General features: G+C 39.0%; 4 protein-coding genes across 7 annotated transcripts in view; 3 read left to right on the top strand and 1 right to left on the bottom strand.

Moving 5' to 3' along the window:
* LOC117726040 (overexpressed in colon carcinoma 1 protein homolog) overlaps window positions 1-5042 on the top strand; it is a 7971-nt gene extending 2929 nt beyond the window's left edge. Inside the window, exon 6 of the mRNA XM_034526044.1 lies at window positions 5014-5042. The gene's annotated coding sequence lies outside the window, so the exon portion shown is untranslated. The remainder of the gene's footprint in view (window positions 1-5013) is intronic.
* On the bottom strand, window positions 738-7990 carry dclre1c (DNA cross-link repair 1C, PSO2 homolog (S. cerevisiae)). 2 transcript variants are annotated; one of them, XM_034526038.1, is made up of 15 exons: window positions 7755-7990; window positions 7258-7309; window positions 6622-6706; window positions 6322-6381; window positions 6138-6193; window positions 5790-5891; window positions 5636-5708; window positions 5049-5189; window positions 4875-4976; window positions 4645-4781; window positions 4489-4543; window positions 4105-4193; window positions 3759-3853; window positions 2077-2163; window positions 738-1968 (listed from the first exon to the last, which is right to left on the bottom strand). In XM_034526038.1, exons 1-15 carry the CDS (start codon window positions 7861-7863, stop codon window positions 1250-1252), a joined length of 1962 nt encoding a protein of 653 aa, XP_034381929.1. In that variant the 5' UTR covers window positions 7864-7990; the 3' UTR covers window positions 738-1249. The 2 variants fall into 2 exon arrangements, with proteins under 2 accessions (XP_034381929.1, XP_034381931.1); XM_034526040.1 differs by lacking the exons at window positions 6622-6706; window positions 7258-7309; window positions 7755-7990 and having other exon boundaries at window positions 6099-6193.
* Window positions 7991-8082: 92 nt separating this feature from the next.
* Window positions 8083-9790, top strand: meig1 (meiosis/spermiogenesis associated 1). The gene is made up of 3 exons (XM_034526045.1): window positions 8083-8283; window positions 8815-8971; window positions 9513-9790. The coding sequence occupies exons 2-3, from the start codon at window positions 8825-8827 to the stop codon at window positions 9639-9641; spliced, it is 276 nt and encodes a 91-aa protein (XP_034381936.1). The 5' UTR covers window positions 8083-8283; window positions 8815-8824; the 3' UTR covers window positions 9642-9790.
* Window positions 9791-10067: 277 nt separating this feature from the next.
* tmem243b (transmembrane protein 243, mitochondrial b) overlaps window positions 10068-15000 on the top strand; it is a 6590-nt gene continuing 1657 nt past the window's right edge. The window contains exons 1-4 of one of the 3 annotated variants that reach the window (XM_034526042.1): window positions 10068-10212; window positions 10807-10915; window positions 14287-14558; window positions 14650-14700. In XM_034526042.1, coding sequence (XP_034381933.1) covers window positions 14481-14558; window positions 14650-14700 — 129 coding nt within the window. In that variant the 5' untranslated portion in view covers window positions 10068-10212; window positions 10807-10915; window positions 14287-14480. Of the gene's footprint in view, window positions 10213-10806; window positions 10916-11546; window positions 11895-14286; window positions 14559-14649; window positions 14701-15000 lie in introns of those variants that run through there. The other 2 variants (XM_034526043.1, XM_034526041.1) reach the window with 2 other exon arrangements.

Raw genomic sequence — 15000 nt, 5'->3', positions numbered from 1 at the left:
TATATATATATTAAAAAAATTTATATATATATATATATATATATATTAAAAAGAAAAAATATATATATTTATATACACATTTTATATATAATATATAAATATATATTATATATATATATATATACACACATTTTATATATAATATATATATATACACACACATTTTATATATAATATATATATAATTATATATAAAATGTATGTATATATATTAAAGAAAATGTATATATATATATATATATTAAAAAGAAAATATATATATATACACATTTTATATATAATATATATATACATTTTATATATAATATATACATATACATATATATACACACACATACATTTTATATATAAAATATATATATATAATTATATATAAAATGTATGTATATATATATATTAAAAAAATGTATATATATATATATATATATATTAAAAAGACAAAATATATATATTTATATACACATTTTATATATAATATATATATTATATATATATATACACACATTTTATATATAATATATATATACACATACACACACATTTTATATATAATATATATATAATTATATATAAAATGTATGTATATATATTAAAGAAAATGTATATATATATATATTTATATATATTAAAAAGAAAATATATATATATACATACACACATATAATATATATACATTTTATGTATATATATATATATATTATAAATACATGTTATATATAATATAATGTATCGCCATCTCGCTTCGCCATCACACAAGTTTATTTTTCAAATGTAAAAATGTTGTTACATATTTTAGTCACAATTTTGTAATGAATCTAATAAAAACAACAACATTTTTAAAAATATTTTGTCATGACCACTTTTTTGAAAATATTTCCCACATTTTTGTTTTAACTGGAATGAAGTCAAACTAATTATTGATCTGAACTTTCAATAATTAATAGAATGCAGCTACAATTATCACATAAATACTCTTCATTAAACACACGGCTAACGTTCGCGTCACATTGTATTTCAACTTATTTTCCTTGCACAGGTGCATAATGCATGTCGGGCACATGTGGGTTTAAAGTGCATTGGAATAAATAGTGTGTGTGTGTGTGTGCATGTGTGTGCGTGTGTGTGTGTGTGTGTGTGTGCTTAGAGGTCTAACTGAAGGAGAGGAATGGTTGTATAGAAGCTCACTTTGTGTTCATCACGCACAAACCGGCGTTCTTGCAGCACGATAAAAATAATAAAGTAACGTCGCTCACGGACTTCCTCTGCCGACGCCCACTTCCTCTCCCGACGCCAGCTTCCTGTACAGCTGCGACAGTTCGGCCGGCGGCGGCGCCTTCGACTCTGGCGTGCAGGGGACGTCAAAGTCCGACGACGACTGAGACCCCGAGAGCTCCGATTGGCCGCTGCCCTCGCTCACCCGAGGCGCGCTGTTGGTCCTCGAGTCGCCTCGGTCCCGCCCCCTTTGCTCTGGTTGGAGGATCAGAGTGTCGGGTAAACACGAATCCAGGTTCTGCGAGGAGTGGGTTGACAGCGAGGCGGACAGGGTCAGACTGAAGTCCTCGTCGTCGTCGTCGCCGAACAGGTCGGGGCTCTGCGAGCCAGCCATTTTGGAGGAGGCGGGGCTCGGGGCGGAGCAGCAGGACTGCGATTGGCTGTTGAGGCTGTTCTGGCTGTCAGTCAGCGTCTCCGTGGCGAAGAAATCCTCCCACTTAGGAAGATCAGAGGAGCCACTTCCTTCGACCTCCTTTATCGCCTCGTTGGCCTCCTCCTCCAGCGGCTTTGCGTCCTCCTTTCCTTCCTCCTCCTCCTCCTCATCCTCCTCCTCATCTTCCTCCTCCTCCTCCTCCTCTTCATCATTCGACTCGGTGCAATCCACAAAGTTGCGAATCACAGGCTGAGGGTCCGCGACCGTCGGAGGAAACGACGACTCCACCGCAGACGCCGTTTCCCGAGGACTCGGAGCGCTCACTAGAAAACACGGTGTGAACGCCGATCAATAACTCAGATCAATAACTCAGATCAATAACTCAGATCAATAACTCAGATCAATAACTAGAAGTTGAAATGATGGGGCACCATTCGTGCCGTCCTGGTCCAGCGCCGTCTTCTTCCTCACTGGTACCGAGTCCAGGACGTCAAACAGCCCGTCGTCGCTGTCGGGGTCTGAGCAGAGAGACAGGAAGTTAACCCTTTCAAAATAAAATGTGTTAGTTTATGAAGCGGTTGGTGACCCGAAAGTGAAGGAATTCTAAATGATTAAATATATTCCTGATCTATTCAGTTGTATCCAGAATATATATATATATATATATATATATATATATATATATATATATATATATATATATATATATGTATTTAAGACTATAACAATTACAATTGAGCTAATCTGAAAGTATTCATTAAATGGAGTTTTGTTGTTATCACAGCCACAGAGTTTAAATCTGGAATATGTGCAGATCCAGTAAACTAAATAAAATAAATAATAGAAATAGGATTGTAACATTGAAGTATTAGTAAACAATTATACTAAAATCAATATCAGTGTACATTACAGATACTGTTCTGTCAGAACTCTTTATCTGAACTCTCTTTATGTGTGTGGTTCTGTGTGTGTGTATGTGTGTGTGTGGTTCTGTGTGTGTGTGTGTGTGTGTGTGCATGCGTGAGTGTGCATGTATGTGTGTGTGTGTGCATGTATGTATGTGTGTGGTTCTGTGTGTGTGCATGTGTGCGTGTGGTTCTGTGTGTTTGTATGTGTGTGTGCATGCGTGTGTGTGCATGTGTGTGTGGTTCTGTGTGTGTGTATGCGTGTGTGTGCATGTGTGTGGTTCTGTGTGTGTGTGTGCGTGTGTGTGTGTGTTTGTGCATGCGTGAGTGTGCATGTATGCGTGTGGTTCTGTGTGTGTGTGTGTGTGTGGTTCTGTGTGTGTGTGTGTGTGTGTGTGTGTGTGTGTGTGGTTCTGTGTGTGGTTCTGTGTGTGTATGTGTGTGTGTGGTTCTGTGTGTGTGTGTGCATGTATGTATGTGTGTGGTTCTGTGTGTGTGTGTGTGTGTGTGGTTCTGTATGTGGTTCTGTGTGTGTGTGTGTGTGTGGTTCTGTATGTGGTTCTGTGTGTGTGTGTGTGTGTGTGTGGTTCTGTGTGTGGTTCTGTGTGTGTGTGTGTGTGGTTTTGTGTGTGTATGTGTGTGGTTCTGTGTGTGTGTGTGTGGTTCTGTGTGTGGTTCTGTGTGTGTGTGTGTGTGGTTCTGTGTGTGTGTGTGTGTGTGTGTGGTTTTGTGTGTGTATGTGTGTGGTTCTGTGTGTGTGTGTGTGTGTGTGTGTGTGGTTCTGTGTGTGTGTGTGTGTGTGTGGTTTTGTGTGTGTATGTGTGTGGTTCTGTGTGTGTGTGTGTGTGTGTGGTTTTGTGTGTGTATGTGTGTGGTTCTGTGTGTGTGTGTGTGGTTCTGTGTGTGGTTCTGTGTGTGTGTGTGTGTGGTTCTGTGTGTGTGTGTGTGTGTGTGTGGTTTTGTGTGTGTATGTGTGTGGTTCTGTGTGTGTGTGTGTGTGTGTGTGTGTGTGGTTCTGTGTGTGTGTGTGTGTGGTTTTGTGTGTGTATGTGTGTGGTTCTGTGTGTGTGTGTGTGTGTGTGTGTGTGTGGTTTTGTGTGTGTATGTGTGTGGTTCTGTGTGTGTGTGTGTGTGGTTTTGTGTGTGTATGTGTGTGTATGTGTGTGGTTCTGTGTGTGTGTGTGTGTGTGTGTGTGTGTTGGTCTCACCGTATGTGGGTCCCTCCCCCACGGGGCGCTTCAGGACCCCCAGAGGTTTGTATACGGTTGTTTGATCCGACCGCTTCCTGCACATCAGCTTCAGCCTGTTGAGACGCACAGCGACGACTTTATTATTATTATTATGATGATGATGATGATGATGATGAACATAATCAACACGTAGAACTGGTCACAGCTCTCACATTCGTAACGTTCTCTTTAGTAAATTACAAAATGCTCCGTTACACTTTTATGACTTATTTTTATTTTCCTCGTTTTTGTCAAAATCAAAGAAAAATAAATCAAAGAATAATTTAAATAATTTTTAATAAAGTAACGAACGCTTCACACTCACATCTGCGTCACCTCGGCCAGCGTCTGCCCGATGGGGACGACGCTGGGGAAGATGTTGACCGGCTGGAGGTCGGACAGGAAGTGTTTGATCTGAGCATTCAGTGTGTGTGTGTGTGTGTGTGTGTGTGTGTGTGTGAGAACAAAGACATGGATTAAAGATACAGTGTTTCCCTTTAAAGTATCTAACTGTCTTGTTTAAGCTTCTAATAAATCTGAACTTAGACATGTGACCAGTCAAGTAACTGGTTCAATAATGTAAATAATATGTAATGGTTTAATAATGTAAATAATATGTAATGGTTTAATAATGTAAATAATATGTAATGGTTTAATAATGTAAATAATATGTAATGGTTTAATAATGTAAATAAACAACTGGAGGTACCTCCGAGTAGGAGGAGTGGAAGCTGAAGCAGGCTCTGAAGGAACTGGCTCCGGTTCTGGAAACCAAAACAATGTGATTTAGAATCAATAACAAAAGGTGAACTTGTGTCCTCGGAGCCCATGGGAGGGTTTAGCGTCCCCACAAACCTGCGCTCACTTTATTATGACGTCGGTTTTCTTGATTCTCTCTCCGAACCACATGGTGGACGGTTTGATGCTGATGATGCGGAGCGGCGTCCCGTCGGCGGCAGTGGAGCCGCACGGCAGCCGGCTGCCGTGGAGAAACTCCTCGTTCTACACACACACACACACACACACATAAAACAACACTGTGACACCCTGTGTGTGTGTGTGTGTGTGTGTGTGTGAGAGAGGGTAGACCGGCACCGTCGGGTATCGGCAGGCGTGGATCTGCGTCCTGCGGTCGGTCGTCACGTAGCTCAGGATCTCCGGCATCTTCTGGAACATCGCCAGACTTCTGACGTGGATCTGAGAACGCAGTCGGAACAACATTTAACACACAGAGGTGTGTGTGTGTGTGCGTGTGTGTGTGTGCGTTACCTGTGTGTTGAACTGCTCTCCGAGGTTGGTGAACAGGTACTCGTATCCATACGCAGCTTTACAGTTGAGCCACACGACGTGATGTGAACTCTGACCGATCCAGTTCCCAACGAGCTCGGAGATACCGTTCAGACAGACCTCCTGCACACACACACCCACACACACACACACACACACGCACACGCACACACACACAATCAATTAATTGTTTGGTTTATAAAATGTATTTCGACGTGTTCGACATTTTATAAAGTCTCGTTTTGTGCGACCATCAGATATTTAAATCGTATTATTTTTTTCAAATCAATCAGTTATGTTATTCACCCCCTTTAAGTCTGAGAATTTCAATGTTTTATGTTTTCTTAAAATTAGGAGAACCGTTCATTGAGCTCAGATGTCAATCAAGACAAAAACAGATTTTTTAAATCAATCACATCTTAGAATTTGTCCAATTTAAATCGTTCTTTGTGAACACAAAGTCCATTAAACTGTTGAACTGGAGCTGAATGAATCTGCTGAATGCCGACAGCAGCTACATTTTAAAGTCTCCAGTCCCGTTTGGACCCCAAAGCGTCTCCCAAACGTACCCGAGTGGGGATCTGGTAGAACCGCGGGTCGTAGAACGTGGAGTCCAGATAAACACTCTGAATGTCCTTCACTCTGGAAGCAAGAAGGCTTTAGTCCACGGAACAATAATAACTATATATATAATAATAATAATATAATAAGTGGGGGGCCGACCGGCTGCCGGAGTGCAGGTGTTCGATCCTCGAGATGTCGCCGGCCGCGAACCTGAAGTCTCCCGTGTACAGCACGTTGCCGCGGCAACCCTCAAACAGGAACCTGCGCGCAGAAAACGCCCCGTTCCAGACTTTCGTGTTAAGACGTTGATATAAGATGATAAATAAGCTTTTCTTTCCTCCAGACGACAGATTATAATGCTCTTTTTCTGTATTTTGTGTGTTCCTTGAGAAGAGTTTTAAATGTGTATTTTAAATTTTAATTAACTTATCTTTCCTGCATGTTGAGGCAACATTTATAAACACACACATGGAACATTAAGAAGCCTTTAAGCGTGTTTTGACTTGCATAACGGAGCCGGGACAGTGGCCTGCAGGAAGCAACGTGACCAACAGCTCTTCTTTCTGTCAAGGACACACAAGACGAGATGGTTAAATGGTGTGTGTGTGTGTGTGTGTGTGTGTGTGTGTGTGTGTGTGTGTGTGTGTGTGGGACAAACTACTAAAAAAGGAGACCACGCTCTGTTTTTTACCTCTCCAGATGTTTCGTCAACCAGAGAAATCTGAGTTGGGCTCTCCAGCTCCAAAGGAACCTGAAACAGATCATTGGCAGAAAGTATTCAAATCAAGAAGAGACGAAACTTTTTATTACACCGCCCCAAAAAAAACCTTGCTGCCTCAAAATACCACAATGCACTGATATGTTTCGAGTAAGTTTCACAGAAATACCTCGTCTGGTGTTAATTGACTATGATTGTGGTATTCAGTTACTCAGTGGTAGATAATACTCTTAGACATACGCGGTGATAAAGAACGTAGTAGAAGGGACTCACAATGTACGGCTCCCAGAAGGAGTACTTGGGATTGCTGAGCAGAAGCTCTTTGGTCACAAAGGAGCAGTAAAGCCTGACGGTCCGGCTGCCAACACACAGAGAATATACATTATACAGCTAATTAGTTATTAGCATGACATTATTGCTTTCACCCAAAGCTCACAGTTACTTATTGTCATGTTTGTTTGGGTCAATTCAGGATACACCAACTTTAACAAGTTATAAACTACTTTTACATCCAATACTACAGTGTAACAATACTCTGTTTTAAAGTAAAAGCCCTGCATTCAACATTACACTTGATATTCATTATACAAAATGTCCCATTTTAGAATATATATTATATTACTGGATTATAATTATTGATGCATTAACGTGTTCATACTTTTAATGTTGAAGGGTAAATTCAATAAAGTTTTAACTTAATATATATATATATATATATATATATATATATATATATAATATTACATCATCAATTATTTGTTAATCCTATTTATTATCAGCTACTAAAAAAAAATCACAATATCCGAGTATAAAGTCGCAGAAAATGGAAATACAAAGTACTTAAAGACTGAGCCAAGAAGCTTAAATAACAATTCCCTCAGAAGAGGTCAAAGGTCACGTGAACTTCACCTGGACTGCAGTTTCCTCTTCAGTAACAGTCCTTTCAGTCCTTTCATGTGATCTGTTAACACGATAAAAACGGAAGGACGTCAGCTATATTTTATTTAATAATAATACATCGAATTTATATAGCGCTTTTCAAAACACACAAAGACGCTTTAATATGACGAGTTCAAAGCTAACATACATTGTTTAATGTTTATACGATATATAGATATATAATATATACACGATGTATATGAGAGGGTTTGAATCAGTTAACACGGTCGCCCGTTACACCGTCACACCCCGGGGCTAACCTTTGTGGCAGTGGGAATGTAGGTTGTAAAGCTAACATACATTGTTTAATGTTTATACGATATATATATATATATATATATATATATATATATATATATATATATATATATATATATATATATATATATATTCACACACGATGTATACGAGAGGGTTTGAATCAGTTAACACGGTCGCCCGTTACACCGTAACACCCCGGGGCTCACCTTTATGGCAGTGGGAGAGGAAATAAGCCCTGGAGTGTAGGTTCTCCCGGTCGAACCGGTCCAGAGACACCGTGGGGTACTCCTTCATTCGACCCGCAAAGGAACTCATCTTCCAACCGGTCTGAGTTATCGTTTTAACGTCGTTTTAAAGCATGTTTAGCTCGTTGATGTCGCCTGTTCGTGTTGTTGTCGTTTGTTCTTCTTCTTCTTTAAGGCGGTTCAGATGCTTTTCACGGGTGCTACCGCCACCTGGTGTCCGTTTACTGACCGGTGCTTTTATATGACTAAACCTCGTTGCTTTTAGAATATTGAATCCCTCGTTCACTTGACACACGCTTCCCCCTTTTTTATTTGTTTTAATGTATTTCTGAAATATCCGATTCACGTGTACAACACTGCCCCGGAATCATCGGTTTGGCTTTCTGTCCTCCAACACAGAAGAAGAAAGTTCACGGTAACTAGGCAACCAAAAGAGAAGCTCTAGCTAACCTAACTGGCGTCGAGAAAGAAACCAATAAAAACCACTAAAGTAAGTAAACCGTCACCGGTCTTTTAAATTAAACAAAAAGGGGCAAATGTGAGTCATTCTATGTGAGACTGTGGGATCTCAGTGGACATGAAAAATTAAATAAAGTTACTTTTCGTCTTTGTTTTTAGCCCCAAAACGCACCAAACTCCATTAAAGAGAGTTGTATTTAGTATCACTGCTTATATTCAGATGTACTATCACCGTATAACTTTATTTTAGCCCTCCTGCATTGTGTAGTGTCCGTTATTTAGTGTGGCATACATTGTAATATATTTATATATTTTTAATAAAATTTAAAAAAGAAAAAAAGATATTCTTAAAAAAATATATATATATATATATTTAATTTGTATGAAGAGAGCACAGAGAAGAAACACGTTTGTTTTGGTGTTATAAAGCAAGTTCAGCCTCTTTAATATATTTACTTTCTGCTCCAGCATGAGGTTAACCAAGACCTTAATGACCTTATGACCTTCACTATGAGGCGTCATTAGAGACGAGCCAGGAATTTAAGATCGCTTTGCATTTCAGCATCACCACGATGTCCTGTGCCACCGATAACAACTGCAAGCCCAAGTCCATGAGCAGAGCCAGAGGATGGACGGCAGAGGTGGAAAATCTGTTCAGATTCCAGCAGGCCGGCTACCGAGACGAAATGGAGTACGTTCAAGTTAAACAAGGGGCCTCGGTAAATATTGTATGATGTGTTCACGCTTATTGTTAACAAAATTTACTGGACTGGACCAGTCAGCAAATATGCTCCTGGATCGTCTGCAGAGTGTCTTTTCTTCTGATTGATTGCAGTATAATTTAAGACAACGTGTTTGACCGTGTGTTGACATGTTATCGATGGATAAAAGATAAAAATAATAATAATAATGCATTTAATTTATATAGCGCTTTTCATAATACTCAGACACTTCACATAATTAAAACATCCTAAAAGCTAAAAATAAATAAATAAGAATAGCTAAAATACAGGTAAAACAAATAAATAGGGACTTTGAGTCGCTCGGACCCTGATAAGAAAACAAAAACAAAAACAAACAATCACACATTAAAAGCAGTTCTGAACAGGTGGGTTTTGAAGATAAAAGAAAACACAAGAAAGAGCTCAAAAGAAGTGCTCCAGCTTAGAGGAGTTCCAGTAAAATAACAGGTGTTACACACACGTCAGAGGTCAAATAAGCCGTAAACATCACCTGTGTGTCTGTGCTTCTGTGTCTCAGGTGGACAAATGGCCCGAGAGCGGCTTCGTGAAGAAGCTCCAGCGTCGAGACGACACGTTTTATTACTACAGCAGGAAGAGGGAGTGTGAGGACCGCGACGTCAACAAAGTCAAAGTCTATGCTTATTAAGGTGTTCTGGACTCCACCCACTTCTCACTATGACGAATAGATATGAAACGACCTGTCAACACACACTGGAGGCACAGGTGCACCCCCTTTGAAAGAAGAAGGTGACCTCTCTGTTTGGTTTTCAATAAAGGACTTTTTTTTTAAAACTGCTTTGTAGACACCTGGTGTGTGGTTGTGTTAATCTTGGAGTGTTTTCCACAGAGTGAACATGATTATTGCCCTGCGTGCTTTTCGCCAAAGGAATAGTTCCCCTGAACCTCACCCAGCAAACAGACTCAGATGAGGAGGAAGAAGCCCACCCCGGTGTTAGGACTGATATATGTAAGTCACGGCAGTCTTGGTGGTTATGGTGCCAAGTATAAAACAAGAATACAAAATGAAGCAGCGCCTAATGGAGGCGGGACGTTCACTCAACCGGTTAAAGAGGACTGAAAGGATACTGAAGAGAAAACAGCCGTCCAGGAGAAGTTTTCTTGACCTTTGAACTCTCACGAGGGAACCGTTATTCAAGCGTTCGGCTTATTGATCAGCAGGTACCATCTCAGCCCATTCAGCAACACAGCGATGAGAGGTAAGTCAACACAGTGATGCTCTCCTGTTATTACTGTTGTGTTATAACATAACACTTGATGTCTCCTCTGGACATTTCAATCTGCATCCTCTGAGGATCTCTCATTAAAGTCACGGTTATATTTAACCAGCATTTATTGCAGAAGTTCCACAAGTACTAACATCAAATAAAAAGCTCTTAGACTATTGTTCTCTATTAGGAGATCTGACCGAAGTTTGTCGCACCAAAAATAGCAAAGAGGGCCTCTTTAATTTTTTTATTTTAATTTTCACTATAGATTTTGTAGCTGAAGATGTCATGAACTAGTTAATAAAACTACGTCAAGTTTCTTCTAGCAAAAGTTTGAATGAGATCAATTCTGTGAGTTGAGTAATACTTATATTTTAATTCCATTAAAAGCACATTTCTATTTGTCTATGTTCAGCTCTAACGAGGAGAGATTCTACTCACTCAGTAACTCATCAAAACCGGTTTTAAAAAGTGTTTGTTTCCTGGGATTAAGCACCCGCCCGTCACACTCTCCTCATGTGATGGTGCCATGAGGGGGGAGATTATCCATGAAAACACACTTCTCTTTTCTTTTTTCTTCTCCAGATCAAGAACAACCTGCTTTTCTTAGCTGCTTGAGGAACGAGAGATTTATGCTTTATTAACTTGTAATTTTAAAAAGTTGACAAGCTGATGGGACTACACACCAGGGCAGGTGAGTCGGCTCATACTAAATTACATTATACTACTTTACATTATAATGGCTTTAAGGTTTCCTCTTTGTTCTTTGAGAAAAGTATCAGCACCCAATTCCTTTACAACATTATGGTTGATGTAATGTCTCAGAAAAGACACTAAAGCTAACGCAAACTTGTACTTTTTCAGTTTTAATGTGTGGCAGGTCTCCATTTTTAATTTTTTTAAAAATACAAACAGAGGTCCTCACCCCAAACCTCGTTCAGAATTTAAGGATTTAATGCAGCCAACTCCTCTATTTACACAGGTACTGAGTAAAAAAAATAATACATACATATATATAATAATATTTTAAATTAATAATATTATTAAATATATATATATTTTTAATGTGAGTTATAATAAATGAGCATATTAGCATCCACTGCTAAATTAACTACTCTTTGAATGAAGTCTGGAAAGTGCGTCGGCCCAACAGTAATGAACTCCCCTTTAAGAGCTTGACCTGAAGCCACCGGGCTCGTCCCCTTTAATTCCCACTCGACACTATTATCTGAAGTTAAACGTGTAACCGCCGAGTCCACGCGCAGCTTTTAAGGCGAGTAAAGTTAAAATAGTATAAAACATTAAGCTCCTCGTCTTCTTCTGCGGGTCTTTTTTTACTATATTATAGTAAAAAGAGCCGAAGCTAACCGTCCCGCATCGATCACGGGACGGTTAGCTTCGTTTTGCGACCTCGTCACGGTTTACGTGTAAAAAGCTCAAGTTTACGTCAGCTCACAGTAACGTAAAGTGAAGCTGTAACGTCAACGCTAGCAGGTCGTTTACGGTCTTCTCGCACCTGGTTTGTCGCGTCAATAACTTCACTGTGTGTTTTCATCGGCGTGTGTTCCACTGGACGGTGACGTACGGCGAGGACGCGGGTTACCGTCTTCCGGTGGTAACGTACGGGGCTCGCGAGCTGTTTGGGTTGAACCGTAAAGGTGTGCGTTAGCTAGGTGAGGTGTTTACCTGTCAGCTGTCACAGAAACGTTGTCTCAGGTGTCTTTGAACTTTTCCAACCGAACACACGCTGCTGTCGTTTTCTGCTGCAGCCGCACGGGAGCGTAACGTTAATGTAACCCTCAAGAGACTTTATATTCTATATTTAATGTATTTACATTCATTTAAATTGACGTAAAACCGGGTTGTTTACACGTTCTTACACCGGCTTCAAATCTGTTAAACCCCCTTAAAAAAAAAGAACAATTTAATTGCATAAAAGTGTTTTTATTTATTTGACATAATTGGTAAAGCAGTAGTTGATTGACAGATTAGTCCATCAACAGCAAAAACAACTATTTGTGTAATTTTTTATTAATTAATTTTTGTAATCCTTACTGAGTTCAACATGATAGTAAATTGAGTTTTGGACTGTGTTTTTTTACACATCCATTGTTTTTCTTTAAATCATCTACAACAGGAAAAGGGAATATCTCTGTGTTGTTGTTTGTTGGTGAGACAAAACAAGACATTTCCAGTACTATTGTATTTATAGATTATCTGAAGAATTGAGGAAATAATCCCCACATTAATCGATAATGAAGTATTGAAATGAAGTCATGAGCTTTTAAAAATATTTGATGTGTTGAGCAGCATATTTTAAATGATTGTTTTCTAACAACAACAACTTCTCTAAAGCATATATTTATATATGTATTTACTTTCTGCACTAACCTGCAGGAAAATGACCGAGTGAATAGCTTTTGTTTCCTGGATTAGTTTAGCTGGGCTTACGGAGGTGTCATGAGAACCAAAGCTCACTTAAGTCTTGTTTTAAGGAGCCTAGTGAATCACAAGGCTCTGCAGGAATGTCGCTTTAGGACAGTTTTGTGTTCCTTCATAATCGAGCTCTTGTTTTCCACCGCGTGTGTTGTTTTTTTCTGCTGAGGAAAGCTGTGCAGGGGTTTGGTTTCCTCTCCTGCCTCCTGACCCACAAAGGAAGCCGCCGTCTTTGTGCGTCAGTTCGTAACAACGAGCCGAAACGTTCCCCCGAGGTCCAGTTGGGTCACTTCTGGAATATGTTTTTATTTCCGGGAGTTGTGAGCGGACAAAGAAACCTTAAATCTCTCCGGGGATATGACGATGAGGAGAGAATGCGTTTCACACATTTTATTGCATTAAATCAGGACTCACTGAAAATACTTCAGAGGTTTTCTTAAATACATAAACCCAGGTTTATTGTTATTATGTGAAATCTGAAGGCATCCTCTGCACGTTGTTCTGGTAAAAGAAAAGTATACATTTCTATTCACAGTTAATATTATTGGCAGTAAAAGACGCTTCCTGTCTCCTCTTTTTTTAAATATGTCATCTATTGTATCATATGAGGTCTCTACGTAACCAAGGAAACCAAACAGGATTTTAATAGAAGTTCAAAGTCCATCGTTGACGTCATCACAGTGTCGTCTGTTCTGTAAACATGTTGTGATGCGAGTAGATTTACGCAGCATTTGTATTTCTATTAATGTCGGCGAACAATTATTTCATTCATCGATTTGATTTGCTCTTCTTAATTAATCAATTTAATCGTTAAAGGATCGAATAAATTATCGATGCAGTCGCTCAATCAAAGATCAGTTTTTTTTAGGTTAAAAATATTACAAGATCCAACTTTATTATTAACCGAAAAATATACTTTTACATTGTAGAGAAATCAGAAGGCAGCTGGACTTTGGTTTCATATCAGCTTCCTCTTTTCAAACCGCTGTCATCATCATCATCATCATCATTGTTTTTGTCCTGACTTGTGGTCTGAAAATAGAGGAAGTGAAGCCCAAAGAGCTGCAATCATAATCTGTTTCCTGTTGTTTATTAATCAGAAATGGAAGAAAGAACAACAAAGCTTTGAGTGTTTTCTGAAGTTTTTAATGCTGTAAATTCAAACAAAAAAACTTTATCGACTACTGAGGTTCATGCAAAATAATAACATTTATGGCAGCAAGTACCAATTATTACGATCAACAAATTGTCTATATAATGTCCTAAAGTAGTAAAAAAAAAAAAATTCAATCATTGTTAATATATACTATCTATACTTTGTTGTCAAAGTAAATATAAAAAATATATTTAAATATAAAATATAATCTAAATATAAACATATATATTTTATATAATTATATATTATAATATATATAATATATATTTTATATATATATATATATTATTTATATAATTTATTTAATATAAATATAAAATGTTTTTGTCACGTGTTGCAGATAAATATATTTTTGTTTTAATTTATTTACTGTTTTTCCCTTGTTGTTTGTGTGTAGATTAGAAATAAAATACAACATTTGATGAGCTCCTAAACTTCTGCTACTTATTTCTTGTATTTTTTTTGTTCCACAGGTAAAGTAACTCGCCCACCTGGCCGCCGGTCGCCCTCCGCCATGTCGCCCTCGGCCTGCTGACGGCTCCCTCGACGCCGTGCGGAGGCGGGCGGCTCCGCTAACATGCTGCACCGGCCCGGCGTCTCCAGCAGGCGGCGCTGCCGCTGACGGGCCAAGCGGTTCGGCTGCTGAGCGGTTATTCTTTGGGGGGCCATGGACGACTTCACCGCCAGGACGTACGGCACCAGCGGCATGGACAACAGACCGCTGTTCGGGGAGACCTCGGCACGGGTAGGAGACCCAGAATATAATGACGCCATTTAAAACAGGAAAACAAAGAATATAAACAATTCTAAAGTAACAACGCCGTCTTTTCTCCCAGGACCGGATCATCAACCTGGCGCTGGGGGGATTCACGTCTCTGGTGGTTCTCGTGAGTACACGTCTTCTGTCCTTGTTGATGTCCACTGTAACCAGTAAGACGTGTGGGTTCCTTTCAAGTCTTGAATGGTGATAAACTGATTATAAACATTTTATGGCCACTAAAAAAAAAGTCTGGCATGATATTCTGCATCATATCTTAGTTCAGCTGAAGTGAATAACCACTTAGCTCACGGCTTATTTTCATACCTCATTTTAGAGCTCCAGTCAGCAATAACTGACACGCACACACACTTTTCTAGTCTATATATATATATATATATATATATATATATATATATATATATATATA

This window comes from Cyclopterus lumpus, chromosome 23 (genome assembly GCF_009769545.1).
Source record: "Cyclopterus lumpus isolate fCycLum1 chromosome 23, fCycLum1.pri, whole genome shotgun sequence".
Classification (NCBI taxonomy): Eukaryota; Metazoa; Chordata; class Actinopteri; order Perciformes; family Cyclopteridae; genus Cyclopterus; species Cyclopterus lumpus.
This window is presented reverse-complemented; position numbering and strand designations above follow the sequence as displayed.

Bases quoted from the DNA above. Each gene is read 5' to 3' on its own strand.
- dclre1c (XM_034526038.1), bottom strand. From the start codon at position 7,863: ATGAGTTCCTTTGCGGGTCGAATGAAGGAGTACCCCACGGTGTCTCTG. The intron at 4,782-4,874 runs GTGCCGGTCTAC...GTGTGTGTGTAG, and splicing joins ACGCCTGCCGATACCCGACG to AACGAGGAGTTTCTCCACGG. The intron at 4,544-4,644 runs GTGAGCGCAGGT...TTTGGTTTCCAG, and splicing joins AAAACCGACGTCATAATAAA to AACCGGAGCCAGTTCCTTCA.
- meig1 (XM_034526045.1), top strand. From the start codon at position 8,825: ATGTCCTGTGCCACCGATAACAACTGCAAGCCCAAGTCCATGAGCAGA. The intron at 8,972-9,512 runs GTAAATATTGTA...TCTGTGTCTCAG, and splicing joins AAGTTAAACAAGGGGCCTCG to GTGGACAAATGGCCCGAGAG.